This window comes from Rhipicephalus sanguineus, chromosome 1 (genome assembly GCF_013339695.2).
Source record: "Rhipicephalus sanguineus isolate Rsan-2018 chromosome 1, BIME_Rsan_1.4, whole genome shotgun sequence".
Classification (NCBI taxonomy): Eukaryota; Metazoa; Arthropoda; class Arachnida; order Ixodida; family Ixodidae; genus Rhipicephalus; species Rhipicephalus sanguineus.
Window position 1 is genome coordinate 161680947 of NC_051176.1, and position 20426 is coordinate 161701372.

General features: G+C 44.1%; 1 protein-coding gene across 5 annotated transcripts in view; it reads left to right on the forward strand.

Annotated features, from left to right (window-relative positions):
- Positions 1 to 20426, forward strand: part of LOC119401386 (protein transport protein Sec24A) — a 651765-nt gene that overhangs the window by 625156 nt on the left and 6183 nt on the right. For all 5 annotated transcript variants that reach the window (XM_049417365.1, XM_037668141.2, XM_037668149.2 and 2 more), the window contains 4 exons: positions 1003 to 1113; positions 6832 to 7013; positions 9598 to 9735; positions 14493 to 14693. In XM_049417365.1, the coding sequence (XP_049273322.1) occupies positions 1003 to 1113; positions 6832 to 7013; positions 9598 to 9735; positions 14493 to 14693 (632 nt within the window). The remainder of the gene's footprint in view (positions 1 to 1002; positions 1114 to 6831; positions 7014 to 9597; positions 9736 to 14492; positions 14694 to 20426) is intronic.

Consider the following 20426-nt stretch of genomic DNA (forward strand, 5'->3'; position numbering starts at 1 on the left):
CATCCGGTGCACAGGAAACGCGGCCTTTTGGTTACATATGGTAAGACTGGAACTACACGTGGCAAGGAAGTGACGAAATTTGAAGCAAGGCTCGCCAAAGCAGAATCTGGTTAGGAAAATCGACAAGCATTCTGAAATACACGAACAGACAGCTTATTCTTTGGGTGCGATGTGTGATGCTTATCTCTTTCTTTCTTAAGCTATAAACAGGCACGAAAAACTATTTCTCCTGTCTGCAAGAAGCGCCGCAGTGGCTGCCCTTGAGCTTTATGCTGCATAGAGAAAGAAAATGCTGATATTGTGCCTTCCTTGCGCACAGCTTGAACGAAACAGATAAGCACCAAATACTACTCAGGCGCAAGTGAGATGACTTGCCGCTTTTCACGAAAACATACAGCCACAACGCACCTTCATTCAAATTTAGCTCTTTCGAGGTGCTGGTAGTTCCGGTCTGATGTAATGAAGTGGTCGCGTTTCGTACGCACCGGGCACGATCTGTTTCGATATCGCCCCGAAAATTCGACGATGAATATCTCAAATTATGGGCATCTTTCGTGATTTCTAAAAATTGGGTATGCCATAAATTGTCATGAACGACAACTTTTTAAAATAAAGAACTGCCCTCAAGTCAAGAATTAAAAAGTTAATTAAACAAATTTTTGTTCATCAGTCACAACAGTGTAATTTCAGCTGGGGCAAAGTAAGTATTTCCGCCTCGACGTAGACCTCATGTGTGAATACGACAGGAGCCTTACTCTTATAGGATTTTTATAAAAAATCTGCACCGTCTAAAAAAACTACTTGTATATGAAATACATCTCACATAGAAAATGTTGCAGACCAAAAATGGCTGCCCTGCAAAAGGCGCTGATTGAGACTTTTATGAGCACACTGGTACTTGCGTATCTTTTGCAGTGTTGCCTGCTGTGTATGAAACGAAGTGCCGTAATCGTCGACGTAAATTATTTGTACACTTTAGGATGTGTCTTACTCTCCTCCCAGGTGAAAGGCGGATTCGGGTGCACACACTGTGCCTTCCGGTGACTGCAATGCTGCAAGACATCCTCGGATCTGTAGATCAGGAAGCAGTCATGGGCATGCTCTGTAAAATGGGTGAGTGGGCCTTTATTTGTACAGCTCCACCACAGCATCATAAGCCATGTGTAACCTTATTGTGCTCAGCTCCTGCTATTTAACGGGAGTCTACTGTGTGCGTGCGTGTGTGTGTGTGTGTGTGTGTGCGTGTGTGTGTGTGTGTGTGTGTGTACGTGTGTGTGTGTGTGTGTGAAGAGAAAGCCCGACTTCCAAATGAAAGAATATACCTTTAGTCTGCTAAGTGCCAGCACCGCGATATCATTTATACAAGTCTGTAGTGGGACACTCCAGATTTATTTTTTAATTCAAATGAAGACGTCAGTCCACCTCGTAACGCTTGGCTCAAAGCGAAAAATGTCGCATAGGCATTTTTCGGCCCCAGCTGACTAATTTGCACGAAATCGATTCCCACAAGGCGTGGGATTGGCCGAACTTTTTATTCTCATGCTTTGCTTACTTACCGTATAAACGCGTGTAAGGGCCGCACCCGTGTAAGGGCTGCACCCCGTTTTTTTGAAGTGCATATTCTAAAAAAAAAAAATCCGCATAAGGGCCGCACCCACACTTTCCTCAACCAATACGTATTCAAAATGCGCGCGCGCGCGTAAGCTTCTAGGCGTCGTCGATACATGGCGCAAGGAAATGCAACCATCATCATCGTCACCAGAGTATATGTATATATATATATATATATATATATATATATATATATATATATATATATATATAATTTGGATTTTATTCGTGTCAAGATGTTCGTGAAGTGGGCTAAAAATTTTAACTTTTTTGTAGAGCTGTGCGAATAGCAAAATTTTGGGGTGCGAAGCGAATTCGAATAATAAAGATTGAGTCCAAATCGAATCGAACAATTTCGAATAATTTTTGAATATTTCTCAAACATTTTTCGAATAATTCGAAGTGAAATTACAGAAAAAGTTACAGAGGATTCCTAGGCATATTCTTATGAGATAGCAACATGAAAGTGTTTCTTTTCACTAGGTTGATGAAGCACTTGCGGGGTGGTGTTTCATAGTTGTCGTATCAAGAATGAGGCAATGTAGAGGCCGAATTGTATTTATGTACATGATTTGGCGCAACCAAAGTGTTGCCGACAACACTTCCCACGTGATAGGCAAAGATGCCATTTCCTCTGCCTCTCCTCCTCTTTCAACTTCTGTGGAAGCCCAACTGATGTGGCGGACAAGGGTGTGCTCCCTTCAAGTCCAGAGTCCCAAATCTGCCTCGTAGACGTCGATATATAAGAACATCTGAAATTTCGGATGCTAAAAAGCTTTGGCGTCTGATTTTTCATATTTCCTGCCCAAATTTCAGGTCCAAAACAGCATTGAGTCCCCAACTCTGCCACATCTTTCATCTCCATATTGGAACCAGCGTTTTCTTGAGTTACTACATTTGCGACCGTAGCGGAGCTTGAAAGGCAGCTTTGCCGCAATACGGGGGTGTGATGAGGTGAAGCATATTGAAAATCTAGGGACCATTTCCAACTGGACTTTGTCTTTTGGCTAAGTTCGACCGTAACGGAGCTTGAAAGGCAGCTTTGCCGCAATACGAGAGTGTAATGAGGTGAAGCATATTAAAAAGCTGAAGGGGTCACTTTCAACCGGACGTTGACTGCATTTGTCTTTGGGAAGTTCGAATAGTTCGAATAGTAAAATTTCAGTGCGAATCGAATCGAATAGCAAACACTATTAGAAAAATATTCGAAATTTCGAATATTCGCACACCCCTACTTTTTTATTAGTATTCATAGACCTGCCAATTAAAGGTTAAAGCAGGATTTTATCTATCGGCGCTATCCTTATCGCCATTAGCATCACCAACTTTGGCATGGCGTTCGCATTGTTCGGTTTGTGCAGTTCAGCCAGCCATTTGCTGTAGTTTTCTGCACTGTTCGATGATCTTCGTGCTAACTTGTTTTCTACACGGCGTTCACGTTTTGTCAAGATGGGCAAGTACCTGAATAGCTACACTGCTGGCTATAAGTTGAAGGTGATCGAGTATGCTCTCGAGCATGGGAAACGTGCTGCCGGCAGAAAATTCGACGTTGACGAGAAGTGTGTTGGTGTGCTCAGAAAGAAGCTTTGCGAAACACCAACAGCACTAAGCGCGCTTTCTGAGGAGAGCAGTGCAAGTTTCCCGATTTGGAAGAAGACTTGCTCCGCTATGTGACTGAAGTGCGGAATGATGGTCTTGCACTCACAACGGACATGCTGCGTGTGAAGGGACTAGCCTTGGCGACTGTACTTGGGTAGATCCTATCTGCGTGGAGCTCGGTATCGACAGACATTGTGTCCCGAAGTTTTAAAGTCACCGGATATTTAACAGCTTGGATGGCACGGAAGATGACTGCTTGTGGGGTGACGGCGCTTCGCAGCACACCATCTCATCTCGGACTCCAAGTCTGAGGACTCGCCGAGTGACGACGATTGAGCACGTATGTCGCAAGAAATGTCGTATACTGCAATAAACGCTCTTCGTTCGCTAACTGGTGCGTTTTTACTTAAAAAAAAAATGTCGTGTGTATGGGCCGCACCCTGAAAATTGGCCCTCATTTCTTGAAAAAAAAGTGCGGCCCTTACACGTGTTTATACGGTAGTTAAAACATGCACCAGAAGGACAGAGTGGGCTAATGCTGGCACAGGAAGCTGTAATTATGCCAGTGAATTCAATTGAAGATGGCCAAAAATTATTCCAAGATGGTAGCAAATATCATTTGATACCACTAGAACTTGTGCGAAGCTGCAGTTACGAACTGTCCCATCAAAGGTTTTCTGGACGAGTAATTGAGTTGCTCTTCGGTGAACGAACTGGTAGTAAACCACTTTATTGATAAATAAAAAAAGCATACCATATTTTCTTGGCACATTTATAGGCAGGCATGTCCAAGGATTCGAGACAACCAGGAAATTACACTTTTTTATTGACGAGCAAGTCTGAGCGAAAGCATTCACTGACTGACTGTCGGAGATGTTTTGTATTCTCATAAGCATTTTTGCTTTCTGAAAACCAGTCGCTACGCTGTTCAAGACTAGTTTTAACTTGTCATCCCTTAAGCGGTCGCTTCAGTTGTTCATCAACACAACATATCCTGCACATACAAATCCGTTTGAGGGGCATTTCCCACTGAATGTTGACTTTGCCCGTGATCTAAATTTTAAAACCCTAAAAGGAAAAAGAAGCGGACATAAACAGTCTCTGTGAAATAGCTGCCAGACAGGACAGACAACAGTCCCTCGTCAATGGTTGGGGACCTAAGCCAATCTCATAAAAAATATCCCGAACAGGCGCCAGGGGGGACCGCCGCCTATGCGACAACCCAAGTGCGCAGGCATATCGTCATGCAGGGCTGCGAGAGCATCGCAGAGACGTAGAGTGCGCATTGCTTGCAAAATGCTTGTCTTTGCCGTGTTGAACGAACAAGCTACTCGTCGCACCCGTGCACGGTCTGGAGTGAAGCAGGCATGAGGAACGTACAAACGCGCACATACAGTATGCAGCAAGCGGCCCGGCAGTGACTCCATGAGCCGAATAGGTGACGCGCTGCACACAACTAGTCAGGGATGATCGGCTCCACCTGGCGGTACGCCCTACGGTGAAACAATGTCAGTTTATTGCAAAGGCGATTAATTCACTCGTGAGCACGCAGCGGGCGTCGCTTCACAACGTGAAAAGGCTTAGCTTGTCACCGAAGGGGTTGTTAGCACTTTATTAAAAGTTCACAGAAAAAGAAACGGCTTGGCCACTAAGTGCACGTTTTTAAGGGCGAGTCCATATACAATGAACTACTGATATAACGACCACTTTTCGCAACACTTTTCGAGTTCATTATAAACGGGTTCGACTGTATTTGTATTTCTGCTTTATTGACAAAAGTCGCTGCATTTGGGTGTCTGCAAGTGGCTGTTCACTTTCACCATAGCTGAACTACAGCAGGCTCTTGATAATTCAAACTCGAGGGGACCCCAGGACCCCATGTTTGAATCCGCCTTTTTCACGACGCCCCGGTGCATGAGCTCTCCCCTAGTGGAGAAGTCTCGAAACGTCTCATTATCTCGGAGGCTTTGCTTCTGGCAATACTGATTGTCCCAGCCCCTACCAAGCCCATACTAAAACGGCAGAGATCAGCACAGGAAAATTAAAGAGGCAGATTGTCAGAAGTTCACATAGATATGATTTGGGTTAACATACCAACTGGTGTTGTAATATTTATTGTTTCTCAGGGCTGCAGCAATGTCATAGACAGCCCTGCATGATTGCCAGTAAAGTTTTGAGATGTCAGCAAGCATACTAGTACTCGTTATTATGCAATGTGTTCATGCTTGTGTAATTAAGGGACAAAACATGCTGTGTCCCACGACAGCTAATGGCCCCTTCCCAATCTTAGTACGCTTTTCTGCATAACATCAGTGTACTGTGGCGAAAGTGACTTAAGCATTTGGCACATGATCAATCAAGGCCAGACCATCTCGCATTTGTTCTTTTTTTCTTCCTCAGTCAACATACGATTGTCAATCTTCACGGTAAGGCTAGTTTGGTTGCCTTGTAGGCAGGCATTTAGCTTTGTTTGCAGCTTTTAGTGGCATTAAAAGCAAATGTTCAGCTGGAAGCGACAAAGGCAGCAGATATTTTCAGCCACAGACAAGCAAAAAGTAGGAATTAGCCAAATTTGTGCAATGGAGCTGTTTGAATTAAGCAGCTTTAAAATACATTGAAAACATAGTGGACCAAACAAAAATTTAACGTTTGTTTGAATTATCGAGGGTCTACTGTGCCTTACTAAGAGTAGTAAAAAAATGTACACATGTACAACAGTTGCTGGGAAATTAATAAGTACAATACATCCTACTGCGGCCTTGTGCAGGCAGTGCGGTCATGGTAGGAATTCGATTATAGCTGGAGCATCAGTTATCTTTGATTGATCATGAATGAAATAATTAAAGCATTCAATTTTCAAACTGTATGGTACATGAACATTCCAGATTAGGCTGAGTTTTCATAATAGAAAACCTACGGTGTTGAGCAAAATTTTGTTTTCTTTATTTTATTGTTTGTTGTTTTGTTTGTGTCATGGAAATTTTGTTTTATTGAACAGCTTAATATGTTGCACCCATGCATTTATTTTCTGGGACAGCCATTGGGTTTTGTGAAGAGGGACATGGTTACCTGCCTCTGCTTGCACATTTGGCATTATCACTAAAAGTGCCCCCCTTCATTGTATCACTAGTTGTGGGCATCATGTGCTGCTTGTTGATACTACAGGTAAATCCATCTGAGCCCTCTGATTTTGGCTTCAATCTTGGGTAAGGGCATACGAAGAGTGGTTACTTGGGTAAGCTTACATTACCGTATTTACTCGAATCTAAGCCGATGTTTTTCAGAAAAAACGATGTGTGAAAGTGGGGAGGATCGGCTTAGATTCGAGTAGAATGATTAAGTTTTTTTTTCTTCTGGCCTTGCGAATTTCGGGGGTTGGCCTACAATCGAGGGCGGCCTAGATTCGAGTAAATACGCTACCTACCAGGTAACGTAGTAGGTCGCCCTTTGCAACACAGCCTTTGGCAAGGATGTGTAATGACGTGACATTTGGCTTTTTTTGTGGAATGCAAAGATGGCTTGTGTGAAGTTTTTTAAGCATAGGACATGACTGACTGTATCTGGAGATGGTTCTGAAGATGGACCTGGAGCATATTGTGCTGTTTTGCTGATGCATTGCAGCGGTGGACCGGAGCCTTTCATCGTCAGTGGTGGATGCACGAGAGGCAATGGTTAATGCCTGCCTGGACCTGATCCAAGCTTTCAAGACTACGCTGAATGCTGGTCAAGCAGCTGCATTGGGGCTGCCTATACCACATTGTGCCCGCCTCGTGCCGCTATATGTGCTTGCACTCATGAAACATGTGAGTACCGGAGAAGAGGGCAGGCCTTTATTTTTTGCAAAATAGATATTCTTGTGGGTCCAACACCAACATGCTTTATCATTCAGGTCTTTTATGTCATCATTTGCACAGTGATACTGGTTAATAATTAGTACTAGAGCTGCGGAAAATTTGTACTTGTCTACTTGTTATCTGAGTGAACTACAGTTCCTTGTATAGACATATGAATTAAGTTTCAAAAGCTGAAGTACAATCAGCATTCAATTTTTCCGAGTACCTAGGCACCGCCAAATCGTCCAAAATCTCACACAATCTGCAAAACAAAGAAGATGCTCTTTGCTGCCCACAATAGCTTAAATTGCCTCAGCCACGTTAGAAATATCTCTGAAAAGCCTGCCAGCATTCAGTGCTTGTAATATGACAGGAAACAGTGGGCGCACGCATGTGTTATTAAGGAGCACATATATATGTCCCTTTAGAATGGCTCCTTTCCACTCTTGGCATGTCGGCATATGCTTGTCCACATAACATTACTGTATTACTATGGCTGCAACTGCTATGGCTGCAAGTGGATCAGCACGAGAGAGTACTGGTTTGAGGGTGCAAGATAATCAGAATGACAGTAGTTGCAGCTTTGATTAATGCTGTTTTGGAGTTGCAGTAATGGAAAAATGTCTGAAGGGTTTCAGCATCCAAAATTCCATGTGTCCTTATAATTAGAGAATTTTTGTTTAGGGGCATGAAAGACTTGTTTGTGACTTTAGTGTGCAAGATGCTTAATTAAGTACTACCACCAAAAGCAAAGCAGATTTTCTGTTCTTGGGTATGCAAGCCGCTTGTGTCCCCTAATCTGAAACTTTCGATTGGCTCTATGGGGGGGTATGTGTCAATGCTATGAAAGCATTAGAATTATCAGGCATGTCCAAAAAAATCGGGCACCTGGAACATGGGTCGTTGAGTGCACCAGATATGTGAAAATTTTCACAGCTGAAAAAAGAAGGCAGTTATTAGCATATTCTTATCGTCTGTTGCACAAGTCCAAATAAAGAAACAAGACTGATGGAAGCTTGTGAAATGTGAGAATTTATTAGATGTAGAGAATTCTAAAAAATTATCATTGTACCCTTTATGAAAGGGCTCTAGGACCAAGCATGTGGTTTCCTTTAGACCAGTAGAAAAAGGTAGGATAAGCTAAAGCTGCTTTGAGGTGAACATTTTCATAGGGTGTTAACCCTATGAAACATTTTCATAGGGCGATAAGCGTACTTGCTTAAGACCAGTATAGTCAAAACACAGGTATTTAATGGTGATGTTTTGAATCGTGGAGGCAATAATAGTTCATGGTACACTAGAATGTTCATGCAACTTAGTAACTACACTCAAATCTCATTATAACAAAGTTGATTTGTGATCCAATTTTATTTTATTGCATCTATTACTTCGTTGTAACCGTTATTGTGTTTAAACAAAATGGTATACAAAGGTGCACCACATTTAACGTGCTAAGAAGTAGATGGTCATGATGCAATGCCGAAGGCCATGCTCTGATCCTGCATGTGCTGTGACCAAAAAGCAACCATTGACCTGCTGTGTTAAATAAACTAATGAACTCGCCCGAGCTTCTGCTCTTGTACATAACTGCACTAGTCTGTATGGCACGCTGCAGTGAGATAGAGAGAAATTGAGATGGGGAATTGCTACGGCAATGAGCCAATCAATGCTTGCACGTGGCTATGCACAGTTCGCCTTGTAGCAGTAATAGGAATGTGGGAGTTTAGATATGCTGCACTGAATGGCCACTGAACACTGCAGAAAGTGATACAGCCAGTGTGAAGTTTCGGCTATTTTTTAGTTTAGTTCCGCACATCCTATGATGGTACCCCTTTACTTCATTCACATGCAGTTTCAAATACATGTATTTTTGTGGGGACTTCAAGGGGAACTTTATTTACATTGTTACATCCATTATTTCATTGGATCCCATTTTGTTATAACAAGGTCTGAGTGTATTGTTTATATGGGGTGCTTTTAAGAAAAATCTTTACAGGTAATAGTCATTCAAGTCTTTAACAGCACATAGGTTTTACAACAAGTGAGAATTTGAACATTTTTAATTTAATACATCACTGTGTAGGTTATGACAGCTACCACACAGTAAAACTTTGAGCCTGAGCTGATTTATCTGGTATATTACTGAACTTGGTGGTGTATTTTTTTTTTTTGCACCTGTAACTTTTGAAAACTGCAGAGGCACTTAAAAGACATAAAGGCTCTAGATAAAGCAACATGAGATGTCATGCTCCAGCAAGAATTCTTGCTGTAGTCCTGTGCTTGCGAGATTGATTGCTCAGAACTGTATCATAATTGGTCTTTATCGTTCAACTATTCCTGCTAAACAGGAAAGAACATACTACTTGCCTTTTATATTCTCTGAGCTTTTCACAATTCAATATTTCTTTGGGCTTTTTAAGCACTTGCAGCATTTGATATCACTATTTCTGAACAGAACTGTCTCTGCTATCTTGAAATCATTGCCTCTTTGTAGTTTGTTTGTTTTTATCACTTTAGTGAGTGTGGACAATCTGCCTCTGCTAATCTATTGCAGACAGCATTTCGTGTGGGCATTAGTACCAAGCTGGACGAACGGGTCTTTGCTATGGAACAGATGAAAATGATGCCTCTGTCGTACCTGATGACTTACATCTATCCAGCATTGTATCCTCTACATATGCTTGATGACCAGGTGAGTTATGGCGCATGGTCTACATGTATCGCCAATGTTTTTGCAAGTTTTGATGGCGTGCGGTGCTTCTTCTTATCTCTGTAGGGTTAAGCACTTCTTCTTAGGGTGTACTAAACCTTCACAGCCACCTTCACTTGAGGTGTACAGCAGCTCCACAGCCACCATAGTCCTCCATAAAGAAAGAGACAAAATTCCAATAAAGATGGGTGTAAGGCATTGAGACACAATCTCCCCAGTGCTATTCACCGCTTGCTTAAAGGAGGTTTTCAGGGCCCTAGGTTGGGAGCAGTTAGGGATAAAAAGTTAATGGAGGAGTATCTTAGTAACCTGAGATTCGCTGATGACATTGCCTTGATGAGTAACTCAGGGAACGAATTCCAAATCATGATTCATGAATTGGTCAAAGAAGGCAGGAAAGTACGTCTGAAAATTAATATGCAGAAAGCTAAAGTTCAACAGTCTCCGAAGAGAACACTTTGCGATTGGCAGAGAGACACTGGAAGTGGTAAAGGAATAAGTATGCTTAGGACAGGTAGTGGCTGCGGAGCCAAACCATGCGACTGAAGTAATGAGAAGAACAAGAATTGAGTAGAGCGCATTTGGCTGGCATTCTCAAATCATGAATGGTAGCTCACCACTGTCCCTAAAGAAATATGTGTATAACAGATAACATCTTCTCAGTACTTAACTACGGAGCAGAAAGCTGGAGGCTTATGAAGTGGGTTCAACTTCAATTGAGGATGACGCAGCGAGCCATTGAAAGGAAGATGATAAGTGTAGCCTTAAAGGGGCCCTGCAATGCTTTTCCAAGTAATCCTCGAATGGCTTCATTGAAAGAGTTTATTGCCTTACGAATCGACTGCCGCAAAAATTTTTAGAATCTGTCAAGTACAAGCGGAGTTACAGGGCTTTGTCGCGCACTTTAAGAGCTGTCTCTCTCTCCTTTTGTACCAGCGAGCACGCTGAAAGCTACGCGGATGGGTAGGGGGAATGAGGGATGACAAGAGGGCAAGAAGCAACGTCCATTCGTCAGCGCACGTCATGACCGTGAGCACGTTTTCTTTTTTTCCTTGGAACGTGCAGCATACTGTCAGTGTGATCGCGAGCACGCCGCGGCATCCCATGGCGGCCGCAGTAACTATGCAGCTCACGATGCTCAAATCAGCCAATGGCTGTGAACTTTGTGTTTATGGCACAGTCGTTTGGGTTTATGGCATCATTTGTCAAGGGAAGAGTGAGCGATTTCTGGGTCATTTTGAGAATTAATTGTAAATTCCAGGCCGCATGCTGCGCTGTAATATTTGGCTTACATGTTCTCGGGAGCCTTGACTACTGATCAGCCACGTTTTCTGACCATGCTGGCGTGTTGCAGGGCCCCTTTAAGGGACAAGAAGAGAGGAGAGTGGGTCAGGGAACGAACAGGTGTTACGGGCATCTCAGTCGAAATCAAGAAGAAGAAATAGGCATGGGAAGGGCATGTAGCGCATAGCAAGATGACCGCTGGTCATTAAGAATAACAGACTGAATTCCAAGAGAAGGCAAGCATGCGACGGGGAGGCGGAAAGTTAAGTGGGCAGATGAGGTGAAGAAGTTTGTGGGAATACCATGGCTGCAGCAAGCGTAGGACAAGGCTGATTGGCAAAACATTGGAAAGGTCTTTGCCCTGCAGTGGACGCAGTCAGGCTGGTGATGATGACTGGAGCTTCAGAAGTCAGTGGTCATGCGAACGTCAGTAGTCCATAGTGATGATGCCTGCTGTGTGTCAATGAACCTGGCATGCTTAGCCCACAGAACTGATGGCTGTCTGGTTTAGAATCTCTCAAAGGGTGACTGCTTCATCACTCTATGGTTTATTGGTCCCTGGGCACGATTACACCTTATCAGTGCAAGCGCCGACTGGTACAAACGATACACCTGTGGTTTCGTTTCCTGTTTTTGGGACTCGCAAATACTACTTCGGTCCCGTTGCCAATAAGACGAAGGATTATTATAGGTTTTTCTCTTGTTTTTGCTTTCCCGATGGCCGTTCAACCATACAGTTTTCTTCAGTTCACTCACCCGTGCAGTTTGCTTGCGCTATGGATGTGTGCGCTGGTTGCTCTGCGGCAAGCGAGTCGAGAGGCGATTCCTCTGAATGATCGCTCGACTGCCGAATGAGAATCTGATTCGTTGGATGTCAGCCCGTCATCCGAGGAGTTGCTTAAGAGTTAAAGACTCGGATGTTGATGAATGAGCGACATCTCAAAAGTGTGTGCGGCGAGACAATGCTGACTGAATGAAAGGTGACTTTTCTCCCTCCATGTTTCCATTTGACACCACTTTGTGCACTTGTTTTTGTGCATCTATGTTTATTGCAGTGCATCATTTTTTAACAGTCATATATGTTTTTTTTAGAATTTATCTTGCTGTTACTCGTGAATAAACCATATGTATGTAACAACGCAAATGATTTTTTGGTCACTTTATGGTCACAATAAAAAACTGAGTTTTTTTCTGAGATTCATCGGAAGAATTTAAATCAATAATAAAAAAAAATCGGCCCCGGGGGTCGCACTTGGTGAAAAATATTCGACCCTCAATGGGTTAAAACAGTTTGCAGTCTTGGCCCGACACATCGCAACTCATGTGGTGGCCACCATCTCAAGCGCCATGAACAAGTCCATGTTGGTGGGTTGCTTGAGCTTGAGGTTCAGCAGCAGATGCTGAACCAGCCTCTCCCAGTAGGCTCGTTTGATGCTGCAAATGATGCCTTGATCGAGTGGCTGCAGTACGGAAGTGCAGTTGGTAGTGGAAAAGCCAAGCACACGTTTCCGAGCTTCACCTCATCAATATGATGTGCATTGCAATTATCAAGAAAAAGGTAGACCAATCTTCCTTTCAGATGTCGGCATCGAAGGCCTTGAGCCAGCTGCTGAATATGGCCAGGGTCACCCATGACTTCAGGTTTGCAGTGTATTTGGAGCGTGCAAACTACAATTTCCCTTCAAGCAGCAGGGCTTCTTGCTTCTGTTGATTACAAGCAGTGGCTGTTTGTCTGTACCGTAGATATTAGTGCACAACAAAACTGTATCATGCCACTTGCTGTGTTTTCCCCGTGGCATTTCTGGTGTTTTAAGTCTAGGGTCTGCATTGAAAGCATCTCATAGAATAAGGCCGTCTCATCCGCATTGTAAATGTTCGAGGGCTTGTACTGTCCAGTACATTGTTGGTCTGCAGCCATGATGACGTTGCCACTAGGTCAATAACTGCTCCTTCCCCGGAAGTGACTCTGGCTACTACCACGTGGTGGGCTTTAAAATGGCTAAGCCAGCCAGGGCTTGCCTTGAAATTATTGTGCCCAAACATGCACGCGAAGTCCAGCACCTTCTGTTAAGCACTCTGGCAGCCAGTGGCAATTGGTTGGCGCGCTGTTGACAAATTATACGCAAACACCACCTTGTTGAAATTTGGGAATGCTGGAGCCGTCACCTTTGCATTTGCACCATTTTCGAGCACACCAAGAATGCAGGCCTTGTTTTTCGAAATTGTAGACAGTGAACTGCATGCAATTTTAACTTCATTGGCAGTCTCAGTGTTCTTCCTGTCCTTTTCAACCTGTGCAATAAATGGAGCTTTATCTCGTAACGTCATAAATTTCCGCTTTTTGGCTGAGGTGGCATCTTGGCAGGCTTGCAAAGTAGATGATCCGATCACCACCCATGCACTTGATGCACCCTAGCACAAATTGTACACACCGACCACATTGCACATGCTGACACATATGACCATGTGCAGCGATACACAATAAAGCCTCTTAGCTATCGGAGTCTTCACATGTGGACGTGGATTCGGCTAGTTAGCTATTATGGATGCCATGCCATGCAGGTGTGTACTGCTCCACATTAACCCATGCTGTGATGGCATACAGTATAATATTTCAATATGCCCACTGCATGGTCGCCTCCAGTTTTAAATCTTTTTATAATTTATATGCAATATTGGATTTTTGGTCAGAACACTGCACAGTGCGTACTGTTTTGGGGGGGGGGGGGGGGCAAACCGTTATCATCATCATCATCACTACCACCTATTGCGAGGCGCAACTGCTCTACTATCGTAGCTCCAGTGCAGTTTTTATATGTAAAAAAAATAAGGGTGGTGGCCACACAAGTGCGCTGTGGGGATAGTTTTTGGACACAGCATTATGTGCGTAGATAATATGTGGGGTGCTTTTTCAGGAAATTTTGTTAATGAGGGATTGCTGTTACAAAAAATAAAGGTTTTATTGTTAGGTGCAAAATGCCACAATTCTTTTGGGCGTTTGCCAAGGATCCGTAAATGTTTTGGTTGTGTCAAGAATTTTGTTATCACGTGTTTTGACTGAGTAACCAGGCTTGGCTGATCCTGTTATCTACAAATAAATATAGGTCCTTTGTGACAGATGTAGCTTCACTGCTGTTTTGGCATGTTCTTTTGTTTAAGAAAAAAGGTTCTATAAAGGTGGTGTTCAACTGACTAATAAGCACATCAAAGGGTTTGGGATGGCTATAAAAGCACAGATGTAAGATAGGATGTTACAACAGTACACATTTCTCTTTAGAATGAAACTGCTCCAATCTGGCAAAGTTTCTATATGGTGGACCATGATTTATTAATTATAACTGGAATGTGGTAGTCATGAGAGGTTCTAACATGGATTAAAATTTCCCATGAGTGTCTCTTAAAATATAGCAATTCCTAAGCAGTCAGAATTACTGGCTATATTTTGTTTTGTGCAGGACACCTTGGAGCTGGACGATGGAACACTGGTGTGCCAGCCGCCACGATTGCAGCTGTCCTTTGAAAATATTGACAGGCATGGTTGCTACGCATTGGACACAGTCGACCGCCTCTACCTATATGTGAGCCGTGCACTCAGCGACCGATTCTGCACGAATGTGCTGGGCGTGCCAAACTTTGCTGCCATTCCTGAGGACATGGTACCCACATCTCTCCTCTTCACTATACATACGATGCATGTACAGTTGAACCTCGGTATAACTGCCTAATGAAATTCTCAATATAATGAAGTATTTCACTCTTTAAGCTTCATGTCCATAGAACACTATGTACTTTTAATCTCGGTACAACGAAGCGTGCTTATCTGCGATCTCAGTATAATGAAACTTGGGTGCTGAAACTCATAGGTGGGCAAAAAAAAAAGGTGAAGCTGACTCGAACTCGCTCAAGAAATACAGGGTTTGTCGGAAAAGTAATGTCAGTGATTAAATTTTAAAGCCTCTATGCCTCACAACAGGCTAGAGCTGCTTGATATTGGAGCGTTTTAGTCTGTCCGATACACCGCTATACGCAAAATACTTTGTGTGTACCGGAATACCGGGTGCGAATTGCGCATGCGCACACCCGGTAAACATGGCCGCGCCGCCGAAAGCGATTGCCGTCCACCTCGAATCTATCAAGTGACCGTCGTGCGCTCTGTAGCTCGTTAGCTCCGAACTGTCGTTTTTATTTGCTTTAGCCTCATGTCCTTGAGCTTCTACAGCAAAGTATGTGTCGGCTCGGCACTGTTTTCGAGAGCCATACTCAAATGATCAAGGCTGTAGGCTTAGCGAATGGCAATCCCAGAATCTCTGAGGACATATAATAATGTGCTTGTTAGTTGTTGTTTTTTTCCTCCATAGCTTGCGCCACTTAACATGGTGGCAGCTATGACGCATGCTATCCGGTATTACGCTACGCCTTCGCGTTACCGGAATACCAGACAGAATAAAAAACGCTATTGGTAGAGGGGGGAGTTAATTACGCACGTGCGGTTGCACTGTCGTATGCTACCATCTCGAGAATAAGGAGAGACTTTTCCGTGAAACTCGTTTTCATTTCCCACGCAATCCACAATGCAGTGCTTATTGAAACAAAGGATTGACGTCAAGTTTTATGTGAAACTCGAGAAGTCCGAAGTGGAAACTCTTCCTATGATAAAGACCTTTAGTCATAATTGTTAGTCATAACGTGAAATGTACTGGTGGCATAAGGCCTTTTTAGAAGGTCATAAAGAGGTCAGCGATGAAGCGTGCACTGGACTGCGTCAGCGACCATCACCGATGGCAGCGTGCCAGTCCACACTGCCTACATCTTGACCCGCTTCCTTGTCGATTCAAAGGTTCCAAAGGTTTCCCAACTGCCCTGCAGTCCTGACATTACTCCTCCAGGCGTCCTTTTGTTTCTGCGCTTGAAAACTCCCATGAAAGGACATCATTTCGGGACAGTTGACAAAGTCAAAGAGGGTTGCACCAAGGCATTGAAGGACATTCTGGAGGAGACCTACTGTGCCGCCTTCGGTGCGTGGAAATGTCACTGATAGCGATGGATCGCCGCAGGAGGAGCCTATTTTGAAACCTTTGTGTTATGCTGATCTGATCAATACATCTTTTTTAATCGACTCACTGACATTACTTTTCGAACATACCCTGTATATCTTGCGCTTAGGGCTCACTCAGACTCAGACTCACCAAAATTTTCCTCAACCGGACTCCCTTGGACTCACTCACAAAACTTTTTCTCAACCGGACCCACTCGAACTCAAACTCGCCAAAAGATTACTCATCCGGGCTCACTCAGACTCACAGCCAGATCTGTAACTAGGTGAGTGTCAGTGACTTGATTCATGAGTGAGTTTGCTGACCTATGCTAAACTTCATTATATTGAAAGGACTTTAATGACTTTCAGTGTGCAAAGGAAAACCAAGGCAATAAATCTAAGCTGCTCCAGGTGCCAGTGGTCAGAGGGTCATTGTTAGGTGCTGTTTTTGCAAATCCATTTTTCAAATCAAGTGCCACGTGATGAGAGGTCAACTGCCAGAGCTGTTATGGCAGTCTTGTCTATCTCCTGAAGTAGTTGACGTGCAAAAAATATTGTTGCATATAGTATTTGCAATCGGCATGAAGAACTAAAGTTTTTTCATGAGGTTCGACCTTACATAGTCGCTTGAGCAGCAACTGCGAACTTTGATTGTAACCGCGTGGTCGCGTGCACTATCTTGATAGACATCACTAGACAGCTCGAATACGTGATGTGCGCTTAGCGCTTGCTTTATGTTGAGACGACAGATGGCACAAAAACTGCTTCGCTACTCTGGAGCGGCTGCATTCGCTTTAACCAGCGTTTTGTAGAGTTACACAAGATCGGATTCTAAAGCTAGCTGTTAGTTACTTTGTATAACATTCCAATTTGTTGCTATCGCATTCATTGCTTCGCCCTTGCAGCTGTGATTTTTTTGTAGTCACAGCCATGTAGAATACTGGGACATTGAATTCACTTGTCTTGTGTAATCGTGGGCAATGCACTGTTCCTCATGCAATGAAGAGAAATAAGGATGCTAAAAAAAAGGATATTCCTTTTACGGTTTTGGTGGGCTCCCTGTCACATGCCGCCTGCTATAGTTGCTGCAGTCATGACTGCACAGTCTAAAGGCTGTGTCTTCTCATGAAAAAGTGTTTAAAGCTATCAAGGTCCCCATGATGGCGGTCTCCTATTTAATTTAGCTTGGGTAAAAATGACTGTTTCTTAGTATGATTGACACAAGGAATACACAGAGAAATATTTTGTAACAAAAGCTTTCAAAAGGCAACAATTTATGACATCAAAACCTCAATTAAAAAAAAATGATGCAGGTCCCTGAAGATTTCCGCCTGGTGTGATGGGTCTACTTGTTGCTTCACATACAGTGTGGGGATCATATTTTGTCTGCTATATGGTTGCATTTTATTACGGGTATTTAAAAGCGTACTGACACAAAATTTTGAAGGCGAGATAACTTGTGGGATAGATTTTTGTGCACACACACGCATCATCTACGAAATATCAACAGATAATATAGCCTAGAACATACTTAAAATCAATTTTGAAGTGCGTGTTGCACCACTGCACGCGAAATGCACCTTCCGTCCTTGTGTAAACAACCAACCGCCCTCTACGTCAGGAGTTTGTATTGGCTGCCATGATCCTTGCGAGCGCTCTCTCCTAGCAGACCTTTTCAACTGAAAGAGGGGCAGACTTGCACGGTACACAAAAGCTGATGTCCTGGCCTCGGTAGTGCATTGCTCATGTGCATGCAGTTTTGTGTGCTCACGTAGCCAGCTGTTTACACGAAAACCCCTCCACGTCCCGCCTCACTCGGCGCTCTCTGAAAACCGAAACTGCGACTGAGCGCTATAAAACAGTCTCCAAATAATTAACCGTCGCGCGCTTGAGCAAATGAGCTTTCCAGCCGTGACAAGTGGGTTGTTAGCCACGTATTGCAACAGGAAAAACAAGATGCAACATTTTTGTGTCAGTGCTCCTTTATTTATTTATTTATTTATTTAATATACCTCAAAGGCCCCCAACAGAGGGCTTTACATGAGGGTGGGGGCAAACAATGTAGGGTTAATAAAACAATGATTCTATGGCATTTCTAAAGTTATCCGTGTTGGAATGATGGATGACACTTGGGGGAAGATTGTTCCAGTCCCGGCTGCCTGGGGGCCAACTCCGGCGATTTTTTGGCCATGTCAAAGTAATGGTGCTTTTGTGTTCGTGAGGCACTCCTGTCACGGGCCCGATAGCAGAAATACTACTCGGCAAATTGGAGAATAATTTCAAATAAGCAAAAAAGCGCGACACCGAAACCGAAACCCAACTGAGCATACTGTCTTCGCGGGACGTATACGTGGGGACAAAACCAAAAATCATGCAGGGCATGCCAGTCCCTCCAGCGTGTAGTATGAAAGCTGCGAAAGCGGCGAAGAGCAGACGCTCAGTTGAAAGGTGACTCCGTCGGAAATCTTGTGTGTGACTGACCGTGTCACGTGCACAAGCTGAGCTGTCGGAAAATGACAGCTGTGATTCCAACGCATTTGGAGGCCAACTATAATGGCTAATCCTCTTCGATGAAGTGAAACACACCTGTTTAGCTCTTTGCTTGCCTGGTTGCGCATTCCACCGCCAGATGGCACCACCTGTCCAGGCAGCTCAAGTTTGTGGGGCCATGATCGGGTAAAATGCTATCGCTGAGAAGTTCGCGGACAAATTCTAAAGCTTCTTAATATTGCTATGGGAAGAGTGGATAAGTTTGGCAATAGCGGCGTTCAACACTGCGTTGGTACGTCCGAAGGAATTTAATATAAGCCAAGTATGAGCCACCTTTTGCACCATTAGGTTACGTTGTTTCGCACAATGCGCAGCTCACTGTATACCAATAGGCCCGGTCACGGTGCACCCTGTATATGTTACGGAAAGTGTTTCGGTGATGTTCACGCATGTACAGTGGCGGTCAAAATTTTGCGGACCACGGGAGCGTGTGGCCAGCGCCTCCTCTATTTTTCAGTGCCTGGGCGAACGCTCTCCTCGGGCCGTCGAGCGCGCGCTCCGCGTCCGCTCGCCGCTGCCGTGTGGTGGCGCTGTGCAAGTAGACTACGGGAAGCTGGCGCTCAACGGCCGCGCGTATCACGAAGCTCGCGAATTCGTGTATGCATCCGAGTTTAATTGCATTTGTGCTTCTTGCAGGCTTTCACAGGTACAGGGGGATGGAAAGAAACGCGAACATAGCGGCGCGCTGTTTTCATCACGCTCTAACCGTGGTGGCAATAAAAAGATGCTAGATGGTATTTTATTGTGTCATATGGATTACGTCGTGTTCTGATGAATCATCGAGGCTATAACCACTTGAAAATAGATGCGAAACAGCAAAGAATGCAGATGCCGCATGTTCGCGTGTCTTTCCATCCCCGCTGTAAGTATTCCGCAGACAGACTATCAGGCCGTGCTGCCGGTTCGATACTTGCACTCGAGTTTGATAGTAGATAGTATTTGCGTTTTATTTTCTATTTCAGTGTATTGCAACCGCCCCAATGCCTTAGTATGTCATACTGTTGTGTTACACTCTGCAAATGGAACTGAAAGAAATCACGATTGTGCTTTTTTTATTTCCCTTTAATGATAAAGAAAATAAATCTCACAGGGTCCCTTATGCATTCATCTAAGACGACTGAAAGGCGAAAGCCAGCTTCTTATTTTCTTCTAGTCAATGTATTGAACATTTCTTGCCTCCCTCCGAGATATTTCTGCGCCTAACGTGGTTTTCTTACAGCCTCAAGGATCGGAGGCAGTGCAAGCTTTCTGCACATCAGCGCAGGCATGCACTGCCTCCGTGATCGGCACATTTTGACCAAACGAAGATGTAATATGCCGACGTCACGTTATGTGACGTCACGACGATGTCACAAAATTTTATGATCTGTGACGTCATATATGATGACGTCATCACGTAATTATTTTTGTATCACTCGTGCTGACGCCGCCGACGGTCAATTGTCGCGTTTGATGAGGCATCTAAGGCTTTCGCCTTAATACACTGTTCGGCTGTCGTTCCATGAAATTCCAGCTGCCGTTGGTGTTTGGTAGAGGTGGCTTGCAGTAATTAGGCAGGATAATTGGTTTCCTAATGGCGTATTCGGTTGGGCGATCTTGAGCGCTCTAGAGCGCTCTGAAAAGTGGTCGCGCGTTCGGTTGGCAAAATCCGAGCGCTCGAACTACCTTCGGTTGGTTCTTTCGGAGCGCCAGCCTCCGACTCGGAGCGCTCCCGACCGCTCTGACTTCGAAGTGAGAGCGTGGTGCGATCTGGCCGGGAGGGGGGCTCACGTGGCAATAGATACTGGCAGGTGACAGGGTGACA